The sequence below is a fragment of the Telmatherina bonti genome, assembly GCF_933228915.1.
Source record: "Telmatherina bonti genome assembly, chromosome: 19".
Lineage (NCBI taxonomy): Eukaryota > Metazoa > Chordata > Actinopteri > Atheriniformes > Telmatherinidae > Telmatherina > Telmatherina bonti.
In genome coordinates, this window is record NC_136617.1 from 19,138,490 (window position 1) to 19,162,183 (window position 23,694).

Below are 23,694 nucleotides of genomic sequence, written 5' to 3' on the forward strand. Positions count from 1 at the left end.
ACATCACCTTTGATGAGAAAAGAGATGTGACACATTAATTTTAAGATTGTTCTTGCACTTTAAACCCAAAACGTTTAAACATAAACGTGCAGGAAAAGAAACTTCCTGACTGCTGAATGTTTGAAATTTTCTTATATACATTCAGTGAAAGAGATCCGGACAGGCAGAAACTCAGTTGTGAAGACATTTCTTTGGAAAAATAAAGAAAAGGGGGAGAAAGCTTCATCAGCTAAATGGAGTAAATCATTCTCTGATCCAAATGCATAGCAATGTGTGGTCCTCTCCTTTTTTGAAAACATGTCTACCATAAATATGAGTGAATATACTGTACAACGTTCTTTCATACTTGTCAAGTAAAAGAAATGTTCGTCATCACATTCCAGTAAATGATGTCATTCTTTAAAAGAGGGTCTCTTACGTCGCAGTAAATCACCACGACGTTATCACATAGTAAAAGAATATATAAGCACATACTATATATTCATATAACATCTAGTTTTTTTCCTTATACACTTGTTAAACCATCGTTCCTGAAAGAGAATCACAGCTCAGTTTACATGCCTATGTCAAGTTCATGTATTTAAATTTATGTGCAAATGTGTGTACTTGTGGGAGGTGTATGTATATGTGTGTGTGTGTATTATATATATATATATATATATATATATATATATATATATATATATATATATATATATATATATATATACACACACATATATATATGTGTGTGTGTGTGTTTACAGAACTTGGCATAAAAAGTCACTTTTCAAGTGGTTTTAATCTATAGTCAGCATGATTCCCCTTCATTTTGTCAGTTTTGGTTCGTCTGTAACATTCTTCCAAAATATACATAAAAAAAATGAGATAAAATTGTTAAAAACTACAATTCCCCGTTCTTCTTTCTGAACAACCACGCTGCAGACCAGGAACACTTGCAGCCCCAGACTCGTATACTTCATTTCCTCCAGTGTTGACATGAAGTTACATTGCAATACTTTGTAAATATCTGTCCATCCCACCTACCAACTCAGGTCAGTGACATAGACACAACAAGCACGGTTCCCTTTAAACCAGGAATTATACTTTCTTTTAAAAAGTAAAAAGAAATAAAAATAGCAAACTTGGGTTCAACTGGATTATCTCGCTTGTTGTCCTCTCAAACAGAGCAGGAACCGCTTTGATTTTAACAAGTCTTTCATGGGATTCAGTCCTTTTGCTTCTTATTTTTACCTCATGTGAGACATGTTTGTGCGGAACATTTGACCAGGCATAGAGGCGCATGACGAGATTATATATGTGGATGTCAATATTATCAAATTTGCACCAGGCTTCATAAATTGTCATATTTACAGCTGATGGTCTATGTGGATGTTCATGTGCCTCTAATGGGTCAAGAAAAAAAATCTCAGCTGGATCAGATAGGAGAAATATGTAAAATGTGTTATTTTTATCAGTGGGAAGAGTCCAGTTTTCTACTGCCCAGCACTGCTGGGATCACACTGCAGCAGTCGTACAATGGAAGGGTCGTTCTTTGCTCCTTCAACAAACTCCTCCAGGGACAGTTTACCTGAGAGACAGAGAGATCAGAGCTTTATGGACAACTGTCTTGGTTATTTGTTGCAGAAATTTTGTTTTATTAGATTTTCCATATAAAGAGGGCTTGTGGTTTATCTCAAATCACAATTTAGTCAATTAAGTAACAGCAATTCATCTTACCATCTCTATTTGTGTCCATCTGCCTGAAGATCTTATCTGTGCGTTTTTCAGGTGTGGACTCATCTTCGGGCATCTTCATCACAGAAGAAACCATTTTGTAAATAGCCTGGAAAAGAGAAGGAACAACTTTCACTATTGCACCAAACTGTATATTGACACCAAACATAACAAGCACAGAGAGTATCCAGAGGTACAACTGCAAAGCGCTGCAAGCTGCAAGGAAAAAAAAAGGTGTCCTTGTGATCTCTTCAATCAACTTATCTGTGCTGAGAGGAAAATAAAGGGCTCCTTTCATTTATTCTTGGCTCAGCTATCATCTTAACTTTAGACAAACAAACTGGAGAAGTTCATGCCAAAGCGGGGGAGATAAAACCCTTTTAGAAAATGATGAGTCAGAAGAAGGTTCCCTTTTTATCCTCAATTAAATTCTTAGGTACCACCTTTGGATCAGTTTGAAACTGGGTGCAAGTTCTGGGTTTGTGCTAGTACCAGTCTGAGACCGTCGTCCTTGTAACCATGAAAGAAGTATTCCGTCTCCATGAGTTAAAGACAAACCAGTGTATAATTCTGTTTAAATGATGGTTTCATTTAGTTGAACCTCCCACTAATTTGTTCTGGTCTTCCGGGAACCACTGAGGGATTAAAGCAGCTAGTTTCCTTCACTGACGGCAATAGATGTGTCATTTTTCTGCTATACAGTGAAGCTGCCTGTTGTTACATGGTTATCACAAAGATTTAGGTGTATTTTTGGTTGTTGTTTCTCATAAACACAGGAGAGTCCACCTTGATGTTTGCTTCTAGACTAGATGCCTCTCTGGAACCAATTTCCCTGACAAAGACTGGTTTATTTAGCTGCTGAAACACAAATAACCCATAGAAAATTATGCTCTGGATCAAAAATTCGACTGTTGCAGCTGAATCTACAAAATTATATATTCAATGGAAAAGTCATTTCCAATGGTAATGAAAGGAAACTTTAGTTTAAGCAGCAATTTGGTTTTTTATAAAATCATTTTAAATACATAGATATTAAATGTTAAATGAGAAAAGAAAAGTAAAAGATGAACAAAACGTCATTCGGATATCTGATGATGTTAAAATTACTGCTCCATCACTTTACTTTGCTTTCTTTTTTTTCATTTTTATTTGTTCGGTTTATTTTCTGCATGAGGGAGTTTCCTGGACAATGTAAACTGTACATACAAGTATCTTAGTAAGTAGAGATACTCCATGAAAGTAACTTTAGATAGATGGGGAAACTTAAAAAGTGCATCAATCAGAGCAAGCAGCAAAAAGTCTGGATCACAGCTTAACTAAAGTAATAAAAAGAAACTGCATAGATAAATAATCAGTTCAGAGACAGTAATGAGAGATGAGAATTCATGTTTGTACTGGGTGGGGTAGCGTGGGTGAAGAGAGAGTACATGGGATTTGTGTGTGCGTGTGTGTGTAAAAGAAATTAAAATGAGGTGTGTGTTTTTTATAAGTTACTGTTATATATGCCGCAGTTGTATTTCTTTTTAATATATATTAAATGGTTTTGGAATTTAAATCACTTTGTGTCGCCTTGTGTGTGAAAAGAGCCTTTTAAATAAAATTACGTTGATTGATTGAGATGTTCCCCTGTACTCATGTGTTATCCCTTGTCCAAGAATCTCTACAGAAAAACACCAGCCCATTTCTCGCACACTTACAGTATAAATAAAGACGACTAACTTGGAGAATGGGATTACACATTCTTTGGTGCTTTGCTCAATTTAGCACCATGATGTGTGATGTAACAACATGCGTCTCGATGTGACTAACCTAAGTCTGAAACATTCATCCAGCAGCACGAGGAGCTTAAGTTAGCTGTAAGTGAAGAAGCACACAGCTGCTGGAGGTACCGCAAAGTCCATATGAGGTTCAAGGGGTGATTGGCCCCTTCTAGATATCCACCATGTCTTTTTTAGAGACGCCTCAGGACCAGAGAGGAACGGCTGATTTCTAAAGTTACACAGCGGTTAGTTTTCCTGCTGTGGGCTGCCAAATGGTGCAGAACAGAGAACCAGATGGATATATGATGCAGCAGCTGGTATGGATGGCTGAGCAAAATGTTGCATCACTGCAGGAATAGTTTTAGGACCAAGTAAAATGATAGTGCCATGCCATGTAAATTCCACTGGAAGACTGAGGATTATGTTAAGTTAAAGTGATCTAAAGTATAACGAAAGAAACTAAACTAAAACAGATCACTAGAGTAAACTCACCGTTACAATCTCCAACATCTCTGCCTTGCTGATGTATCCGTTCCCATCCAAGTCGTACATGCTGAACGCCCACTTCAGCTTCTGGTCCAGCCGGCCACGTGAGGTCACACTGAGGGCAATGATGAACTCCCTGAAGTCTATAGTCCCGTCTCCATTGGCGTCAAACGTGCGGAACACATGCTCAGCAAACTTGGAGGCATCGCCGTAGGGAAAGAAGTTGGCGTAGATCTTCTTGAACTCCTCCATGGACAGAGCGCCGCTGGGGCAGTCTCGCAAGAAGCCCTTGTACCACTCGGTGATCTCGTGCTCGGTGAAGTCCGTGTTCTCCATCAGGTCCTGCATGACATCGGGACGGAGCTTGCTGTTCTGCTTGCCCATGGCGGCTGCTTTTGGTGAGGATGTGGCTGGTGTGAGGGCAGCGGTGCTTCAGATTGCTGATATGGAAAGACAGACAAACATTGTTAGAGATCACCTGATGAAAAGGAAGAGACAAAGGGACCAAAAAAGTTAAAAAAAAAAAAAAAAAAAAATTAAAATAAAATAGTTTAAAGTATACCAGTAAATTTTCTGTAAAAATCTTTTGTGGCTAAAAAGACAGAGAAAGACCAAGTCTGGCTGTTGTTCACAAAGTCATTAGAGGTCAGAGTACCTCAACATTATTTGTGTTTGAGATGTTAATACTGATTTTTTTTTCCTCATAAGATTTTACTGATATTTAAATACAAAACAAAATGTAAATACATTTTGTTTACTTGTATTCTTCAATGCACTAGTTATTACAGATAAAAGCAGGATTTTCTGCTCATTTTGTAGGGGAAGACTCTGTTGGTCCTATACATGAGTCACGCACGGTAACTTTTAACTGCTCTTTGTTTTAATTAATTTAATTTACAATTTTATTCCGATTTTTTCTGTTTGTTGTTTTCTTTTATGCTTCTTAACACCATCTGTAATACTTTTAATGTTTATGTAAAGCGCAACATGAAATAAAGTTGCCTTGCCTTCTTTTAAGTCATTACAAGTACTCTGAAAGTCTTATCTTCTTCATGTTGTACGTATTTTGTGACAAAACAACAATGACAGTATGCCAGTTGAGTGAGAAACAGAGACCATCAAACAAAAATGTGTGCAGTGTAGAACTATTCCAGAAACAACCACACCATCTTATAATCTCTTTGGTACTCATATGCCAATGCATGCATCTCTGCAGATGAAACTTCCATTTCCTGCAGGAGCTTTGAGGCTCATCTGTTAGACACAATTTACATCCTGTGTAGTAACTGTTCTTTTGGGTTTTGTCAGCATATTCTCCAATATTTTTGTACTTCTTAAATTAAAATTATGGGCAAAACATTTACATAGACACAGAATGTTTAGAATATATAAATTGTCTGACAAAATTTGTTGTAGAAAGGAAATGGGGAGATTTTAAATGCAACATCAGACAGTGTAACATTAACCCTGCAGCTAATGTGCTGAGCAGCCTCCCTTGTCAGAGTGCTAGTGCTGAGCTCTCCAAAGTCAAGATGAAGACGGAAGCAGTGAAAGAGCTTTGCCAAAGAAATTGGCACAACCTATCAGTAATATTAGTTCAAAGCAAAAATAAAGGTAGCTTGTTCCAGAAAGAGAAATAATCATTTTCAACATCACGTCTCCAGGCAAAGCAATGACTTCTTTGCTGTGTTTTAAAACTGAATTAAAAAATGTAAAAAGAAAATAATTCAAGGAACATAAAATGAGCTAACAAGACAAGAACAATTAACTAAAGTTAGCTAAATCTTTTGTGCCGGCCATCTCAGAATCAAAGCATGAACATTTTAATGCTTAAAGCTGCCACCAGATGAACGTCCAGGCTAAGTGTGTGCCTCTGTGGAAATATGCTCATCAGACTTGTAAGAAGGACTTTGAGATTAATTAAAACCTAAAAAGAAAAGTATTTCGGTAAAAGGGGAACATTTCAAACACATAAACATCTGGAGACCGAATTCCTGCCAAATTAGTTCATTAAACAGCGCCGCCATCATTAGTAAGATGTAGTGCATGCAGTTTAATTATGCCATCTGCATTTCTATTCCTTTTATTTAATTGTAAGAATCCTCTTCTGTGCTTCCTTTTTCATTTGCTTTCCAACTCACGATCCATAAACAGCCAGAAATAATCCTTTCATTAAACTTAAAAGTAACAAATGAGCTCTAGCAATATGGCAGCCATCTTCAAAGAGTTCCCTGCAGCTACTAATAGTTTACTTCATTGTTGCAGCAGCAGGAAAAGCAGATTAACACCTACTTACACACGTGAAACAAGCCTGAACAAAAAAAGTGACATCAGGGGCTCAACGTGAGTGTAAAATAAACAGACTGGAAGTGAATCTGCCTTTAATGTTTGGACACATGAAGCTGTCCACTGGTAAACTATTAAAGACACCGATATCTGAAACTTGAATATCTGCCGATACCAAATCGGTTTATGTGAACATTGATGTGACGATGGTTGTTATTGCTGTTATAACTGTGTAAGATTTCATTAGGTTGTGATGAATGACCCATCCTTTCTGAAGTTACCTCACCAATACAACTATAATAACATTACAGATCTAATAATTTCAACGAATTTTATTTTGATTTGGCACATTTTACCTAAATACTACTATAAATGTGTGGTTTTGAAACAAAGATCTCGCTTTTAGTGTAGTGATCCTCATTGGCGGCTTGCGAGCCGCATGCGGCTCACTGACTCTAGACTTGCAGCTCGTGAAGAAGCCACTGGTTTTCTGAAAATGCTATCTAAACAAATCATAATGATCCTCAACGCTGCAGTTCACTCCACAAACAAGAGCTGCAGGCTGCTTGCAAAAATTTTGCTATCGTAACAGCCCTAAGTGTCTCTGTCAGAGTTGCCTGTTTCGGCAAATTTCAGCTGCACCAAACTCCGCCAAAGAGCTGCTCCGTTGGTAGCTCCTTATATATATTGAAAGAGAAACACCCACATTCTGGAGGCATTATTGTATTTTCACCATATACTGTTGCAGAAGAATGCCATTACTCTGTGAAATATTTAGGATAACTAAATATTTAGGGGCTCTCTGTGCAAACGAACTTGGATTCTAATAGCAAAAAAGGCTGATGTGAATTCATCCTAAAATAGCTTTTTCACACAACCAAGTCTAACTTATATCAAGAACAAACAGGTAAAAAAAAACAAAAACAATATCACTCATCTGTGGTGTTATACTGGTGATCTACCAGCTAAATATATTGAGCTGGTCAAATAAGCAGACATAAAAATGTGAATAATAAATTCCTTTTGAAAAAGGGAGAAGCCATGACTGAATTTAAATTAAAAATCAATTTTTTTCATCCGTAATCCTGTTTTGGTTTAACTAAAAAGAAATATTACAATAACCAATTTTAATTTTATTTGTCAAAACTCAAGTTTTATGCCGCAGGACATTTGCAAACAATTTGAAACAAGGGTTACTCTCAAGTATGCTTGCTTTTGCATGAATCCAACCAAACCTTAACATGCTGGGTTCATATCTAAATGAGTATTTAATGCGGTAGCTTTTGCTGGAGCAAACCAAGCAACCCTTTCAATGCAGATATTCAAGATGATTTACTTCAAACATTATCTGCTTTTTGGAAGATTCTTTAAGATCATCTCAATATACAAGTAATACTGGTGTCCAAACCTTGCTACTCAATGGTTTTACTGACCATGTCTAAATACAGAACCTGATTTATTTTATGTATCATTTTACAAAAAAGAAAAAAGGTTCACTTTTCCTGCTCTTTGTTTGAAACACCAGACAGCAAACACAAAACCAAAGGCAACAGTATTCCAGACAAGAACTATTTAGATTATAGATATAAAATCCTTTCTAAGACTGGGTACATTGTTTCTGTGTGTTGCAACCACTTGGGACTCTGCAAACACATGCGATTCTTTTCACACTACATACACTGAAGAGGTGTGCGTAATAAGCCATCAAAACTCAGTCTGTGCAGATACAAATGTTTGCGTAGCAAATGCAAACAGTGGATCATTTGTTCAACAACCTTTATCATGCCATTTTCAGCTTCTTGATACGTAGCCTTCATGATGTGTATTTGACATATTGTTGAATAGAGGAGTAACTTTCTGAATTTTATACCACTTGCTGTACAGTCAAATTGACCAAAAACATCAAGTAGCACATGCATATCATTAGCTGAATGAGGCGGTAAGGACCTTAACTCAATTTTATCTGTAAAAACACTTTTCAAGCACAGGTTTAACACAAAGTGTTTCACAAACAAATGCAAGTAAGATTAAAAATCAAAGACCAATTTTGCACTGCAGTATTATAATTTGAGTTGCAATGGAAATAAAAAATCCAATCAAAGTAAAAGGGACCCAAACGACTGAGTACAAAGTAATGAAGCCAGACACCGATTCATGAGCTACAGCAGTCTATTGTAAGTTTTAAAATCCGTCAACACTCACAGATTGGCAAATCATTTAATATACATGGCCTAACAGGGTTATTATAGACTAAATGGCCGAATTAGCACAAAGTGAATCTTTAGTTTCGGTTTGTGTTTTTAAACCTTTTCCAGTGTCATGTCTTCTTCTGCAGTAAATCAGACATTGCTCCCCGATGACGTAGTTTTCTATCTTCTCAGACAATGTGGTGGCTGTCTTAAATTTACATTTTAATTGCTTGATGAATTGCAGAGGGCAACCAGGATTATTGGGACCCAGTAGCCATGACAACTGACATATAATCACTGTTTATCATAGCGAGTGAGCCAGAAGAAAACACATTATTTTACACAGAGTGGTACCACAGAGTGTGTTTTGTTTTAGTTACAACAGGATTTAATAGTTTCCTCCAAAGACTGACAGCTTATTCAATCGACTGCATTTGGCTGCTGTTATAATCAATGTCTCTCCATCCACAGTTTGCAAATTAATAAGAAGAAACTGAGTTCACTAAAATGTTTTGCCCTAAATTATTACAAACAAGGGAGAAAATTTAAATGGTTTTTTTGTCTTAATAGCTTTACAAACAACAACTGGAGTTAAAGGATTAATCCTCATTTTGACAGTTTACATGTGTGTGTTTGGTTAAGATTATTTTCACCCTCAATCCATTGACAACATACCTATTTTTTTTCTAATGGAAAAGACAATTAATTCTAAGGATGTCAAATATCCAATCACTTAGAAAAGAGGAAAAACATCAAATACTGAAGTTTACAACAGTACTGACAACAGTACGGAGGCTTTCATTCCGTTTTAAACTTAATATTAATTACATAAAAACAGATGGTTGGAGCTTTTCAATCTAACTAATTGATTTATTGGTCTTGCAGGAAAATGTGTGATGGCCATTTGGATTATTTTAAAAAATATGTTACAGAAAGAAAAGCAGAAGGTAGGTGGTTTATTGACAAATGATTAATGCAGTCTACAGATATTTATATTTTCCTTTAATGTTCTGTATTCAGTACAAGGCAAAAAGGTTTGGATACTCTTGCTATGGGTGTTTTTCTCTCAGGAGATTTGATTTCCTACTGCAGTCTGCAGATATAAATGTTATGTGAATTTATTTATATTATTTATCCAGAGATCTCGTACAGCAAACATTTTCCTATCTTTTTTTTTTTTGTTCTGTACATTTCTACAGTGTGTCCAGGTTTTTGCCCCTATAGAACTATAACTCATCCAAAAGCAGGGCTTACGATATGCCTGAAAGTAAAATTTCCAATAAATTAATGTTTAATGTCTTACTTCCATAAACAGAGATTAGTGTCCTTTTACTTCTCCCTTTCACTTGTATTTTCAGAACAACAGTTTGAGAGAATCATCTTAGGAAACTTCACATGAGAAACCAGGAAATTCCCTTTGTGCCATCACTTGGTCCCATGAACGCCACTCTTCCAATAGGTTGACCATTAATTAAGCCCCTGAGCCTTCGTCTGCAGAATTCCCAAAATTAATATAATTAAATTAAGTGCCTGTATCCACAACAACAATCCAACATTTATCTCGGTTGTGTGTGTCTGGATGTACTTTAAAAGAAGATGAAATCATAGGGCAAGAGCTCAGACCTCCACTGAACATCCTATCAGCCAGTCACCCTAAAGAACTCCGCTATTTCTGGACCTGCAGGATCACTGCCCACAATTAACCGTTAAGGCTCTTACCTGCTGCTCCTGGCAGACTAGAGGTGGTATCGTTACATAACGACAAGCCTTCGACAAGTAGAAAGGTCACATGGTTGAGACAAATTGTCCCCTGACCACCTGATGAGGTCACGGCAAAGCAGGGAACACTAGTTTGACCTCAGCTTGTGTAGACAGAGTGAGTTTGAGCAAAACAAACTGTCACTTTCAGTTCTTAGTGTTACCGACCCAATACACATGACCACCACAGACACTTTAAAAGTTGAGAAGATCCATCTGTAAGGATTCAACTGTGAAAATACCAAAGCCAATGACACAGTGTGCACTGAAGACCACGGCCATCATCAGTGGGAAAAGCAACTAGAATCTCAAAAGGCAAAATGCACAGAAATGGGATCAAATCATGAAAGTTCAAAGAAATTTGCTCTGGCAGGTTTGGTTCTTATTTCATATTTAATAATTTTGCTCAGAAACTGAGAAACGGTCCAGAAATTTTAATCAAGCACTCATTTGGACATGGGTATGGTGTGAACGTTTTGGTCCAAACTGTATGCGTTTTTTCCTAAAATATATTTATCTACATTTTTCCAAACCTCTTTCCCATTCACTTAATTGTGTAAATTGCAAAGAAATTTCACTGATAATCAAATCAGACACTAAGTTTTCAGTCCATCACTTTGTTGATCCATTTGTTGACCCACCAAAAGTTAATTTCTTGTTTTTTTTTCCCCAATTAAAAAATTCATGAATAGATGGAGTAACATAAAAATTGATCAAAACCCCCCAAAAAAGTCATTTAATTTAAATGGTTTTGACTTAAGCTGAAGTTAATAAATTCCTCTTTTAACAACAGCTTAAAAGAAAATTAATTATTATAAAAATAGTTCTCTTTATTCTTTTAACATGTTGATTGATCCATTTATCACAGCTCTAAATTAACAGCAAACAAAAACAAACAGTACCCAGCACAGCCGCTGGGTGCAGTCATGTCTGTACTGTACTGAAGTGGACTTGTTCTTGTTTAAATTTAAGGCCCTCCACACGGCATTCATCCCAGAACATCTTGTATCCCACTTATGTAACCGGCGCAAGTCTCCATTTATATCCTTCAGGTAAATCTTAACGCAAGAGTCTAACAGATAATCCAACGACAGTGGGAGCTGAAGGAGACTGTCTAAGAGACGGAGTGACTGAAAGAGATCTGACCACTGATAAAGAGTTTATGAATGATGCATTCACTAGGAAATATGATGCATCTGTGACCAGGTTGCAGAGCTCAGAGCACCCGTTCTCAACCATACAGGCAGGCAGTTATTACACCTGCAGGAGCTGCAACCTGATATTACAGCCCACATCAAGATTATGTCTTATGTGAGCCGTGATAAAATAGAAAGAAAGCAACAACTTCAAGCATCAGAGAACACCACATATGAACAAACCCAGAAGCTGCAGTTCACATCAAAATTTCATTTCAGGCAACACCAAGCACACATATTACTGAGAGTTCTGCAACAAAACTGTGCTTGTCCTTTTTACCATTTAATTGATCTATCAGCATTTTAGTTTTGCCTCATTTCTGCTCATTGGTGCAGAATAGACGTAGCTAAGCAACAAACATTTGATGGGGTTTAATTGTCCTGAAGATGCTGTTCTCTGGTATGAAAGAAGGCAATTTCTTATCCCTGAGGCGTACCACAAGATGAAGCTGACCCTGCTGGAGTGTTGGTTTTTTTTGTGTTTTTTTTTATTTTCACCAAGTTTTAATGCTTTCACTTTGCAAAGTACCTCATTCCATTATCCGTGTAGCTTGATCACTTTAGTGCATAAATACTAAACAATACCCCCATCTAGAAAAAACTGAGTATTTGTTTAATACATATTTTGTAAAACTGTCCCAAAAGACGACTAGATCTACAAAAGATTAAAGATTAGCTTTAAATACATTTAAAATACTCTAACAAAATGACACATTTCTGTGGTAAACTTGCTAAAATGAGGGAGCAGCTCATGTTTCAAAGTAGGAGGAAAGCACTCGTTGAGGTTTTAGTTAGAGCTGATGTTATTTGTTTCACATCCTTTCTGTCTCAGTGTAAATGAATTTCTTCTCACTGAGAGTTGATTTTGTTGGAGAAGATTGACATTTGGTGCAGCAGAGCCTTGAAACCTTATGTAGTGAGAAGAGCCTTTGACGTTTCAATCATGACATCGGCATCAGTGTTATTCACACGCAGTTAAGTGTAAAGTCAAAACATAAAAACTAGTGAATGTGCAAGTCCCTTATCAAAGTACCGCTTTTTTTTTTTTTTTTTTTAACCTAATTTTTGGAGGTTTCATCCAAATTTCAGTGTGTCAGCAATAACAAATGCAGTACATCGGAGTGGCTTCAGTACAAACTGATTGTAACTAGTCTCATGCAGCCACGCAAAAAAAGCTCACACAGTACATGAAGTAAAACAAACATGATACAGATAGATGAAATGTTCATTTGTGTTAAAAGCCAAACACATATTTGGTTCAGATTTTACAAGCTCTAAAACTAATGACCTGCATCTGTCTTAGATCTATAAACAAGTCCCAGTGACCAACCATGTGCAATCAAACCACCATTAAACGCAGCTGCAGCCCAGCATAGCGTTGGGAGCATGCATGCTCACGTTACAAGTACCATGAGAAGTTGGGCTCGCTGCAAGCTTTAGCAGCTCCTTGAATGTCTGTCTGCAATTCTATCTGCAGAGTTATTTGGTATAAGGTCAGAGCTGGACCACTGTTGGTCCAATGTGTACCAGAGACTGAGAACGGTCCTCCAAAAGAGGCTCCTGTTGATGAAACAACAATCAAAAATTTGAGGTTGGAGGAATCTTAAGCGGTTTAAAAGTTAATTGGAGAAAAAATATATTAACGTAATCTGAGGACTTAAATTACAACCAGCTACATATTAAAGCGCAAACAATTCATTTAATTTACCTTCTCAATTCTCTGATTGGTTGCAAGATCATATGACGTCAAGAATCCTGCCATTAGGTTTAGAGCTGTAAAAATGATCTTATTCATTAATTAATATGATCAAATGATTAAAATATTTTATTTATATCTTGATATTTCATCAAATATATTGCCTTTGAAATTTTTGGAAGCTTTTTGCTTGTTTTCTACACATTTTTCATGATATGCACACTTATAAACACATTTTCCTTAATGGTGCTCCAGGCTATTATTTTCCTATTTCAAATACTGTAATTAAAAATAAATAAATGACAGAAATAAAAAAAATAAAAATACATTATGTATTTTAGAAACCAGAGGCAGCAAGTTCATCATAATGCAGCACACGTGAACTCCCACTGTGAACCAGAGAGCTTTGTGCATCAAGGCGCTGCAAAAAAAAAAAAAAAAAAAAGACCTACAATGATGACACTGAAGCCATTACAAGGCAGCAAATGAGAACAAGATAAAAAATAAAGCGTCACTGACAACCACTGCAAAAGGAAGCGCAGAGCTGCAAAATAGATGCAGGATTAGACAAACACTCAGAAAATTGCTTCTGATTACACAGGGAGAGTGCTGTTTATGTTGCACTGAATATCTAAATGTGTTTCTCTCTTGAGCAGCCAGTTGGAGAAACAAATGGCTGCAGAGATGGAAATGTCAATCTGATGACTGAACACCACCCATCTCTGTCAGTCAGAGTTATCTGCTGCACAGCAGGAGAGAAATGCAGCCTTCTATCCAATATATTATCAATGTGACAGACTATAATCTTTTTTTGTTTCATTCTTTATCACAATCTCACCGTTGATTTTTGCTCCTTTAATGTTTAGCTCATACTTGCTTCTACCCAATCACTCTCCCCATCCGCTTTTTCAAAAAAGGTCTAATTCAATTCTAAAAGAACACTGACTGCTGCCTAGACAAGCCAAACTACAGGCCATGCTGCCGCTGCGGTCGGTCTGGCCCAAAACAAACCCACAACACACCCACGCTGGCAAAAATAGAACATCTGTTCAAATTTAGCAAATGTTTGTGAGAGTTTAGCATCTTGAAATGTTTAGGAAAGCTTTTAACGCCAAGGCGGCTATTATCTCGACTCCACCCTTGTGTCAACACCTCTACAGGTCTTTCAATTCTGTGTTATTGACAGCCTGAGATGCTGGATTACCAAAATCAAATCAGAAGTTTGGAAGACATAATTTTCTGCACTATAATATTCAATCTGGTGAGTAAACCTGTTATTGTCCTGTGACAGTAACATTTATTTGCACCATCTTGATGTCCATTCTTTTTATTGCCACCACACACTTTGATTTCCTCATAAAGATCTAAGTGGCCTGCAGAGAGGAAATTCAGACATGATGCGTTTCTGTTTACACACCACGTTGAACTAAAGAAATTAAATAACCACAAACCACCAGCCAGAAAAAGTAATTTAGCACCAGGTCAAGCACTATTTATTACAAGCCACTCTCAAAATCAGACTTCAGACCATTTAATTCAGGATTAAAGTTCAGTTGCCTCATAGTCTGGTCAAAACCGAAACACGATCTAATATTGTTAATCACTCTTGGTTTAATCATTTTGTGCATAAAACCTGTAAACAGAGTAAAGACACAAATCACCAAAAAGTTCATCCTTATATGTTTTATATCGCATGCAAATCTTGTATTTTTGCGAAAGAAAAAGGAGCAATTTATAAAGCATCTCCTTTTACTTTCTTTTTGTTTGTTTGATTTCTGCATTCACATTATAATCTTAACACTGAAAATGCAGGTCATTTAATGCAAGAATTTTAGATTTAAAAAAAAAAAAAAAAAAAAAAAAAAGAATATCTTGTTAAAAATGTCCAGATTTCACTTTAGAAATCTGGACATTTTACAATTCATCTACCCTCAAAAAGTTGACTCAGATCATGTAAGCGTAAAACCTGCAAAGCCTCATATCACAGTAACTGCAACTTGTAAATGTTTGATCACATAGGAATCCTGTACAGGCCAGAACTGGGCACAATATTTAAAATGTCAAGACAATACTTACATGTATTCAAATATGATTGCACAAAAATAAAAATGAATGTCAACTCCAACATTATATATATATATATATATATATATATATATATATATATATACACACACACACACACACACACATATAAAACACTCATTTGTCAAGGTAAAGTTAAGAGTAGAAAAGCTAACTCCTGCTTTAATCTGCTGACTGACTGATGTGTATTTACTGAAATTAGATACTGTGCCTCACTCTGCCTTGTGTGGTCGCAGGTCTCTTTTTTCCCCCACTTCCTGTTCTCACTTATTTTCAGTTAAATGTGAACATAACAAGCCCATCTCCTGCTCCTCTCAAGGTTTATTAAGGATAAAAGGAACAGCATCATCCGATTAGAAATGTAGGTAAAGCTTTATCCGCTGCTAGCATCGTGTAATGCTGCTACAGAGCAAAGTTATGGAAGAAAATGACTAAGTAATATTGTACTGAATAGTTATACAAGAAGAATAAACCGTGATTACAGCAGTTCAACGCCACAAGATCACTTGTTCAACCTGTAAACTCCTCTCACCTGGGCTGTTAGAAAATAGGGACAAAAGTATCAGGAAGCATGTAAACTAAGGAGGGACACATTAGCCACAACTTACCTCGCTTTAAAATTGTTGCTGGGGGATTGTTAAAAGTCTCCTTAATAGTCCATTACCTTGTGTCAAAAGGGGAAGACGGTAAAAGTTTCAGGAAAACTAATGGGGTGTAGCAGGAGCCACACAAGAGCTACAGTTCCCGGCTGCTCGCAGTCCAAACTCCAGCAAGCAGTTTCCTGAGCCGCTGCTCAGACTCCGCTTAGCCCCGCAGCTTCTCACAGTGACGTCAACACCGCGGGCCACGTGGTAGGATGGGAACCAATGAAAAGCGGCGTCGTCCTGGCAACAGGAGCCCGGCACATAAATGGCAATTAATATGTAAAAATGTACGCAGAAGTTGCTGACTTTTTGTCAAATAAATTAAGCTTTCTTAATGTTCTAATATGAACATTAAATAGTGACAATATCATAAGATTAGCTTGAATTATTGAATAAATAATTGATTAAATTTGTCTCAAGAACAACTACAATTTAAGGTTCCTGAGTTTTCAGGGGATGTACTTTACTGCTCATAAAATATATTAAATACAGATGACTTTACATTTGCCAGAGTAAAATTTGAAATAGTATGAAAATAGATGACAAAAGGCTTTGTAACATTCTTTGCCATAAAACCGTTTCTTAAAGTCTTATAATTAACTGAACATGATTATTTATTCCTTTTGCACAAAAAGAGCTGCATAAAACAGCAAAAATGTGTGTGCATGCATGCTTCTCTTTTTATTGAAGTGCATCCTGATTGTATGCCATAGTTGGTTTTGTTGTTGTTGTTGTTGTTGTTGTTTTTCCCCTCTAAAAGACACATTTGCAGCCCCTTTGAAGGGATTCAGATTATGTGTAATTTATTTCGTAGCTTTACTGTAAAAAATGTGCATAATAAAAAGCCTATTTACCTTGGATTGCATGTGATGTGTTTTGTTGAAACGACTCTGTAATGAGCTTACTTATTTCTGAGTATTGCATGGTGATGATGATGATGATAATGATGAGAGCTTATGGCGATAACCACCATGCATTTACTGTGGCCCAGTACAGGTGTTCCCATGCAAGCACATTGGAAGGCATGCTTTGCTTAAGATGATTAGTGAAAGTCAAAGCCTCAGGGCTTATTCAACCCCTGTTCTAAGGAGTGTTTTCTTAATGGCCTTATGAAGTACACTGAGAACTCCTCCTAGCAGCTGACTCAGCAAAATCTTGATCATAGAGTTCACAATGATCCATTACATGCAAAAGGCAAACACATAAGTTATAATGACTTATGCAAAGAAGAGGCATCTCTTAAGCTCCTGTGAGCTGAAATTTTATATTGCACTCTTCTTTGCAGTTTTGCCAAAGTCCAATTATTATTATTGTATTTTATCTCTTCTTCTCTTTCTCTTTCCTTCACTTTTTTTCTTTTTAAATATGGTATTTGGTTGGAGACAGATACAAAATCCATTTATCCTGCATCCTGGGAGTCCATTCAGGAGAATTTTCATGTGAGCTTTTAAAAGCTAAAAAGCCTAAATAACAAGAATGTTTAATATGCATCTGGTGATATGTGCAACCACAAAATGCTGCAAAGTGTTTTTTTAAACTACTGTTTTGTATCCAATTTAGTTGGTTATGGTTCCGTACATGAACTGCATGATGGTGCAGGGTTAGCATTGTTGTGTCTCAGCAAAAGGCCTCCTGGTTTGACTCTTAACTGGTGGTCTTTGTGGAGTTTGCATATTGTCTTTCCTTTGTTCACTCTGTTTAAAAAAGAAAAAAGATGTTTGATAAGTAGTTATTCTAAAATGACCCAAGTAATTCGTGTTAATCGTTACTGTTCTCATATAAAAGGTGGATGGATGGATGGATGGATGGATGGATGGATGGATGGAAATTGATTCATTTCATGTGTTAAAACTTAAAATATAAGATACTTGTTTTCATTTAAAATCCAATAAAGTATTTATTAACAAATTAGAAAAGGTGGCAAAGCATCAATGGATACTTCTTTTTTTTTTATCTAGCTCTTGGTGCAAACTTGAATAAGCTTTTCAAACTCTGAAGCCTCCTTTGAAAATCCAGGAACCCCTATAACTAATGCTTGCAAAATAAAATTAAAACGACATTCAGCAGATTTCTATCAGGTGCATTTTATCAGCACTTAACAATGTTATTCACATTTAACAGAGGTGAGAGCTCATCAGTTAGTTTGACCCTGAGGGTGAATCCCAGAGTACTGCAACCTCTGACTAATAGGTTTGCATAACATCGATCTGACTGCCTGTCCACTGAAGAGCAATCCCTAACTCTGTACTCAGACTTACACAAACACACACACAGCAAGACTCGATGTGACGACTCACAGGCCAAAAGTCTTTGAACAGGACAAGCACCCTTTAAATCAGCAGGCCCATGGCTCTACACGGGCTCTGTAATTAGGTAACAGCAGCTTTGGAAGTGAGGTCAAGCAGCAGGTGCTGGTTGGAGACGCCAATGAGATGCACTGTAAAGGACCAACAACCTTGCATTGCTGATAATCTGTTACCTAACCAGACAGAGCTAACCTTGTGCTGTGCTGAATTTTCTGAGGAGCAAACCAAAGTTCTGAAATGAGCGAACTCAGGGGCAGCCAAGGGAAAAGCCTTGAAATTATGCACTTTGAGAAAGTTACACATTCACACATCAAGGTCCATCATGATGTCTTTGTTGGTGTCCAGTTCACTGCTAAACAAATTAACAGTCACATTTTTAACTGACTCAACACAAGGCCAAACTGCTGAATAAAATATCTCATGCAAAAATCTTTTATTTGTTTTCACCGGTGTCTCCTGAAGAAGCAAATAAAGCATGCTCCAAAGACACTGGTGAGGCGCAGATGATCCCCAGCAGACAAAAACCAAAAGAAAACAAGCTGTGCGTCATGAACGCCAGACTAATGCTCAGGCTGACTGGATTACCCAGCAGGTGAATTTATTCTCAACCAGAACATGCTGAGTGCTGCGTGTTGAGCTCCCTCAGAAGCATCAGAGCAGCACAGGTGTCAAATCAGGGTGTATGTCTGCGTTTTTGTTTTTTTGTTTTTTTGGATGTTGGCAACACAACAGCACCTGCAGGAAGAGAAATCCTCTGAAGCAATCCAAGACCGGCCGAAGAGTAAAACATAATGAGAAGCCTGAGAAAGTCAAGAGAGGTGTTATCACCAAGTGACTTTTTATTGCTTAGCATAACATTCTGCTGATGTCTTCGACACGCAAGCATGTGAATGAACATTCATCCCAATGTGGTTAAATTGCAAAAGAAATAGTTTTTTAAACTCATGTAACTTTGCTAAGACTATAACATATTTTTATTTATATGTTTGCCAAACAGTTAAAGTTACAAATATGCCAAAAACATGGACTTTAAGTGTTAATTTTGAGAATTTTCACATTTAATTTGGAATAAAGCTTTTAACTATAGCCCTTCAAAATGAAGAACGTTCTTTTCAGCAGCTGCTGCAGCAACAACTTTTTTTTTTTAGATCTAACTTTATATATTTATTTCAGACTCTAAATCCATTCAGAAATATGTGTGCAGATTGCATATTTTCATATGCAAATAATGCTTTACTTACATACCATTTAAATACCCTAAATATTCTGCCAATCGATCAAATTGGGGGTTTTTTTTTTCATCTTAAAAAGTACATGTTCTTAGTTGCAAATCAGTCACTTTCAATTAAAAACACCCTTGATTGGATATATTTATTCAATCCATCCATCTATCTATCCATCCATCCATCCATCCATCCATCCATCCATCCATGCCTATCCCAGCAATCAAATATAATTAATCTTACTTAAAATTCTTTAGGGCACTATGACATTACATGACATTTAAAATATAGAATCTGAAATTGTAATCAGACAATAATATAATGATTTTTATCAACTATGATCAAATCAAAATATCATTATGTGTGTTTTATCAATAAAATAATGATATGTCCTTTTTATTTCAATAATCATTTGTTATGTTTATTTTAAGACCCTTAATTACAGATAAAGTGACTCAACTCGGTGGAATATCATAGCTTATTCAGTTCATTTCAGCTTATTTCAAAATATCAATTCAAGTTCCTTTAGAAGGTACAGCCCAAATCATAACCCCATTCAGTCAGACTGATTGTAATACAGTTAAGATCCAATTAATCCTTAGTGGTAAATTTATGATGAATAGGTTTATACAATGCAAATTCATAAAACGTTTCCAAAGGAAGAAACAGATTGATTCAATCCCCATGCAGAGCATACACAGTGACAGTGAAAAAATATGCTAGAGACATAATGAGTTATTTTTATGATGAAGAATAAAGTAGGACCAATGACCTTTTATAAAACACACTGACGTAGTTTAACATTCTAATCATGATCACCACTATCTTAAATTTACTAATTTAATGGTATATTTTATATTTTATATTGAAATTTTTAGTTAAAAATTCTCAATTAAATTTTATTGGTTTATTTTTGTCCCACGAGAAGGAAGATGGAAACTAAGCTCTGCTATACAGAGAAGCTGAGTCAGGATGGGTTTGTGGACTCAAGTCAGCACTCTATTATAGTTTGCTTAAGGACTTTTACTCTAGACTGCTCCTCTTCACTCTGTACCATGTCAGGTTTAAAACTCTTCTGCAGACACAATACTCTGATGGAAGATGCTGCATATTTTATCTTCAAAGCTTGCATTAGATGCCTCTTTCTTTGCCCTCCAGATGTGACACAATGAGTCATACTTCCATGACATATGAGGAGCACTCACAACAAGATCCAAAATGCTGTGTAATGGACCAGCGATATAATAGCTGTGTCTACCAAATGAGTCAGCATTTTGCTGAAAGGCCACATGCTGTTGGACGTGGCGGCAGATGGAAGTGAAGCTTGGCTGGAAGTCTGAACGGGCTTAACGAAAGCCTAAATAACTTCTGGCCAAGTTAAGATTACAATGTTATGGACAGAGGTTGGAGAAGATATGAAAAGAGCAAGAGGACAACTGAGGTGAAGGAATAAGAGGCAGGGAGGTATATTGAGGAGGAATGACACAGACAGGCAATGACGAAGAGTGTAAGGATGGAGGTAAGGAAGGGTAAGGCACCCTCACAGTAAAGGTGGACAGATTATGCAACAGTGAAGCAGGTGAACGGATGATCTTCAGCTGCACATGGCCATCCCCGGTGCTCTGATAAGGATCACACACAAGTACCTTCAGGTAATCACATGAAAGCTGACTCTTGATTCTTGTGGCTCGAACTATGCTGTGACAATGCGTTAAAGAGCTGAGGGTGTTACATTAAAGAGTACATATTCACATGGCCAAATTCCACAAAGTTCTAGGATTTAAAATAAGTGTGTGAGTGACATTTCATAGTTCATACAAAAGACATTTCTATCATGAGATAAAGTGTGTTTCAGTTCCAGATGTTCAATTGACATCTGATTCTAGTTGATAAACAGATCTGGGATTGAACTCCATCCTTCAGGGTGACAGCTCTCTCCCCAACAGAGCCAAGATCATCAGACTACCTCCAAGATTTAGGAGCAGAGAGGATGAAATACCTTGCTGTGAGTTCAGACCTCATCTAAACTGAACACTTCAGCTCACTCCCCAACTCTTTGTGGGGGAGTGACAAACACATTCATGTGAATTGACATCCAACAATTCCAGGTTGAGGAATGGGATGTTATCACACAGCAAAATGTGACCCGGCAGGTGACCAGCACGAGAAAGCACCAGTCTGCTGTGGATGCGTGTCTTCTACACGCTTTGAAGGTCCCTGACACGTAAAATGAATAGGCTACATCCCCATATACGTGTCCTGACTTTAGGAAGGATTAGAAGACCAATGCCAGAGGATCTCAGGGTTTATAAGGTAAAAGCAGAAGGCCCAAAACCATTAAGACATTTATAAACTAGTAAAAGAACTTCAAAATCGATCCTGAAACACATGGGAAGCCAATGCAATGACCTTAACACATGGTAGAATGATGCTGATGTTTGGTCCAGAGGCAGGCCAGAGATAGGATTTATGGAGTAATGACTAAAGACTTGAAGACATTAAGTTAAGAAAAGAGAAAGCAGAGGACTGGATTAGATGGAACCAGATGATTCTCCGTAACCCTGAAAGAAACCGTTAAAAAAGAAGAGAGAAGTCAGTTTGTCTGGCTTGATTGGGCCAATGTTGTTCAAGCTGTTTGATAAACCAAATAACAAATAACTAACAACAAGGTAAAGAATTTGTCAGGTTTACTGTTTTTAAAGATGTTTTTTTTATTTTATATTACTCGGCAAGACTGACATGAGAAACATGGAGACAGTTTTGGTTCTTACAAGATTAAACTTTGTTTTGTTAAAGACAATGTTGACCAAACATATAAATATGACATGAGAGAATTGTTTGAAACTGAAAATTTATTTAATTTTATTCTTTATGTTAATCAAGGAAGTCTTGCCTCATTAGGTATTTAAAAATAATTTTAAGAAGCACTATATGAACTAGAACTCAACCCCATGTGAACACCAAAGCTCATATTAAATCACAAAGTGTAAATCACAACTAGAAATGGACAAAAAAAACTTTGTGACACAAGATTTCTGTTTCCTAAACATTGCAATGAGAAAACAAAAGATTTTAAAAACACATTCAGGGATCATGGAGTCGTTGGTTAATACCTCAATGCCACCTAGTGGAGGTTTGAGGATGCAAAAAGAAGTTCTGTATCGTATTAAGTAACCTGTAAGACCTCATCCAGATTCAGTTTCCATGCTCACGTTGAATCCTAAATGTTTCTTTTTGTTGAGTTTGTTTCTGTCAGTATCAGCTGAGAATAACTCAGTCTTTTAATGCTGATGAACACTTCTCTTACCCTCCCTGCTGTCAGTGTTTTTCTTGTGATATTTCATGTCTAGCTGCCTGCCTCACTTTGCAGGTGTCACATTTGACATTACCACAAGCAGTTCAGAAATGTTTCCCATAAAATCTGCACACATGCTTACCATCAGTTTCCTTTTCTCATGTGAAAACTTATGTTTTGTGGTTTCTGTAACATCTTCCTCCTTTCCTGTTCTACTGTCTTCTCTTCTTTTACAGCAATTTGTTATTGTTTAGGTTTGCACATCTGGATGCATGTGATTATAATATTTTTTTCATGCATTTTTCTACATCTTTTCAGGACCAATTAAATGTTTTTATCCATTTCATTTTAACATCTCACCAGTCTCCAACATTTACAAGAGTAAACAAACATTTGTCCCATCTTTCTAATCTTTCTGCTATTCTAATTATTATTTTCTGCTACACTGTGCTTATTTTTCTCTTCAGGGATCAGTAGTTTTATCTGACCAAAGCTGAAATTCCAACTGAATATGAAGGAAATATAGTGAAAGTAGCAGTATGAGAAGAAGTGACTGGAAAAATAACTGAACCAAGTATAATTGGTGACATGTACTACATGTACTGTCTGTTTATGGACAGTGGGGTTGTTTATGACCTTTGATCACTGAGTTTTGTGCTCCAATCACCGCCACAGAGCTTAGCCTGTCCAGTCACTGTGCCTAATGAATTCTTTCCCTCGTCCCCCTCCATGCCAGAAGGAGTAGATGCATGGGACCAACTTAAAGTTAAGTTTATTCTGTTTAATGCTCATCTCGATAAGCTCTCTTTTTATTTCCTTTGTGTTTATGTTGTTTCTACTCTTGGATCAGAAAACAACCTGACTGAGAACAGGTATAACTGAAAAGGTGAGAGTTGCTTTGCATGATATAAAATGTCTACTCTTCTGAAAGTGTTTCTTATTTTGCTGTTTGTTTATGCTTTTTCTCCCTGTGTATCCTTATGTTTGTTCTACATGGTTGACCTTCGGGTACTTGTTAATAATTTATTCATTAAAATCATTCCAGTTAGTTTTC

At 36.7% G+C, this 23,694-nt stretch overlaps 1 protein-coding gene across 1 annotated transcript; it reads right to left on the bottom strand.

Moving 5' to 3' along the window:
* Positions 1-737: 737 nt before the first annotated feature.
* On the bottom strand, positions 738-15,936 carry LOC306770463 (neurocalcin-delta B). The gene is made up of 4 exons (XM_079259312.1): positions 15,781-15,936; positions 3,969-4,402; positions 1,720-1,825; positions 738-1,570 (listed from the first exon to the last, which is right to left on the bottom strand). The coding sequence occupies exons 2-4, from the start codon at positions 4,344-4,346 to the stop codon at positions 1,476-1,478; spliced, it is 579 nt and encodes a 192-aa protein (XP_079115438.1). The 5' UTR covers positions 4,347-4,402; positions 15,781-15,936; the 3' UTR covers positions 738-1,475.
* Positions 15,937-23,694: the final 7,758 nt, after the last annotated feature.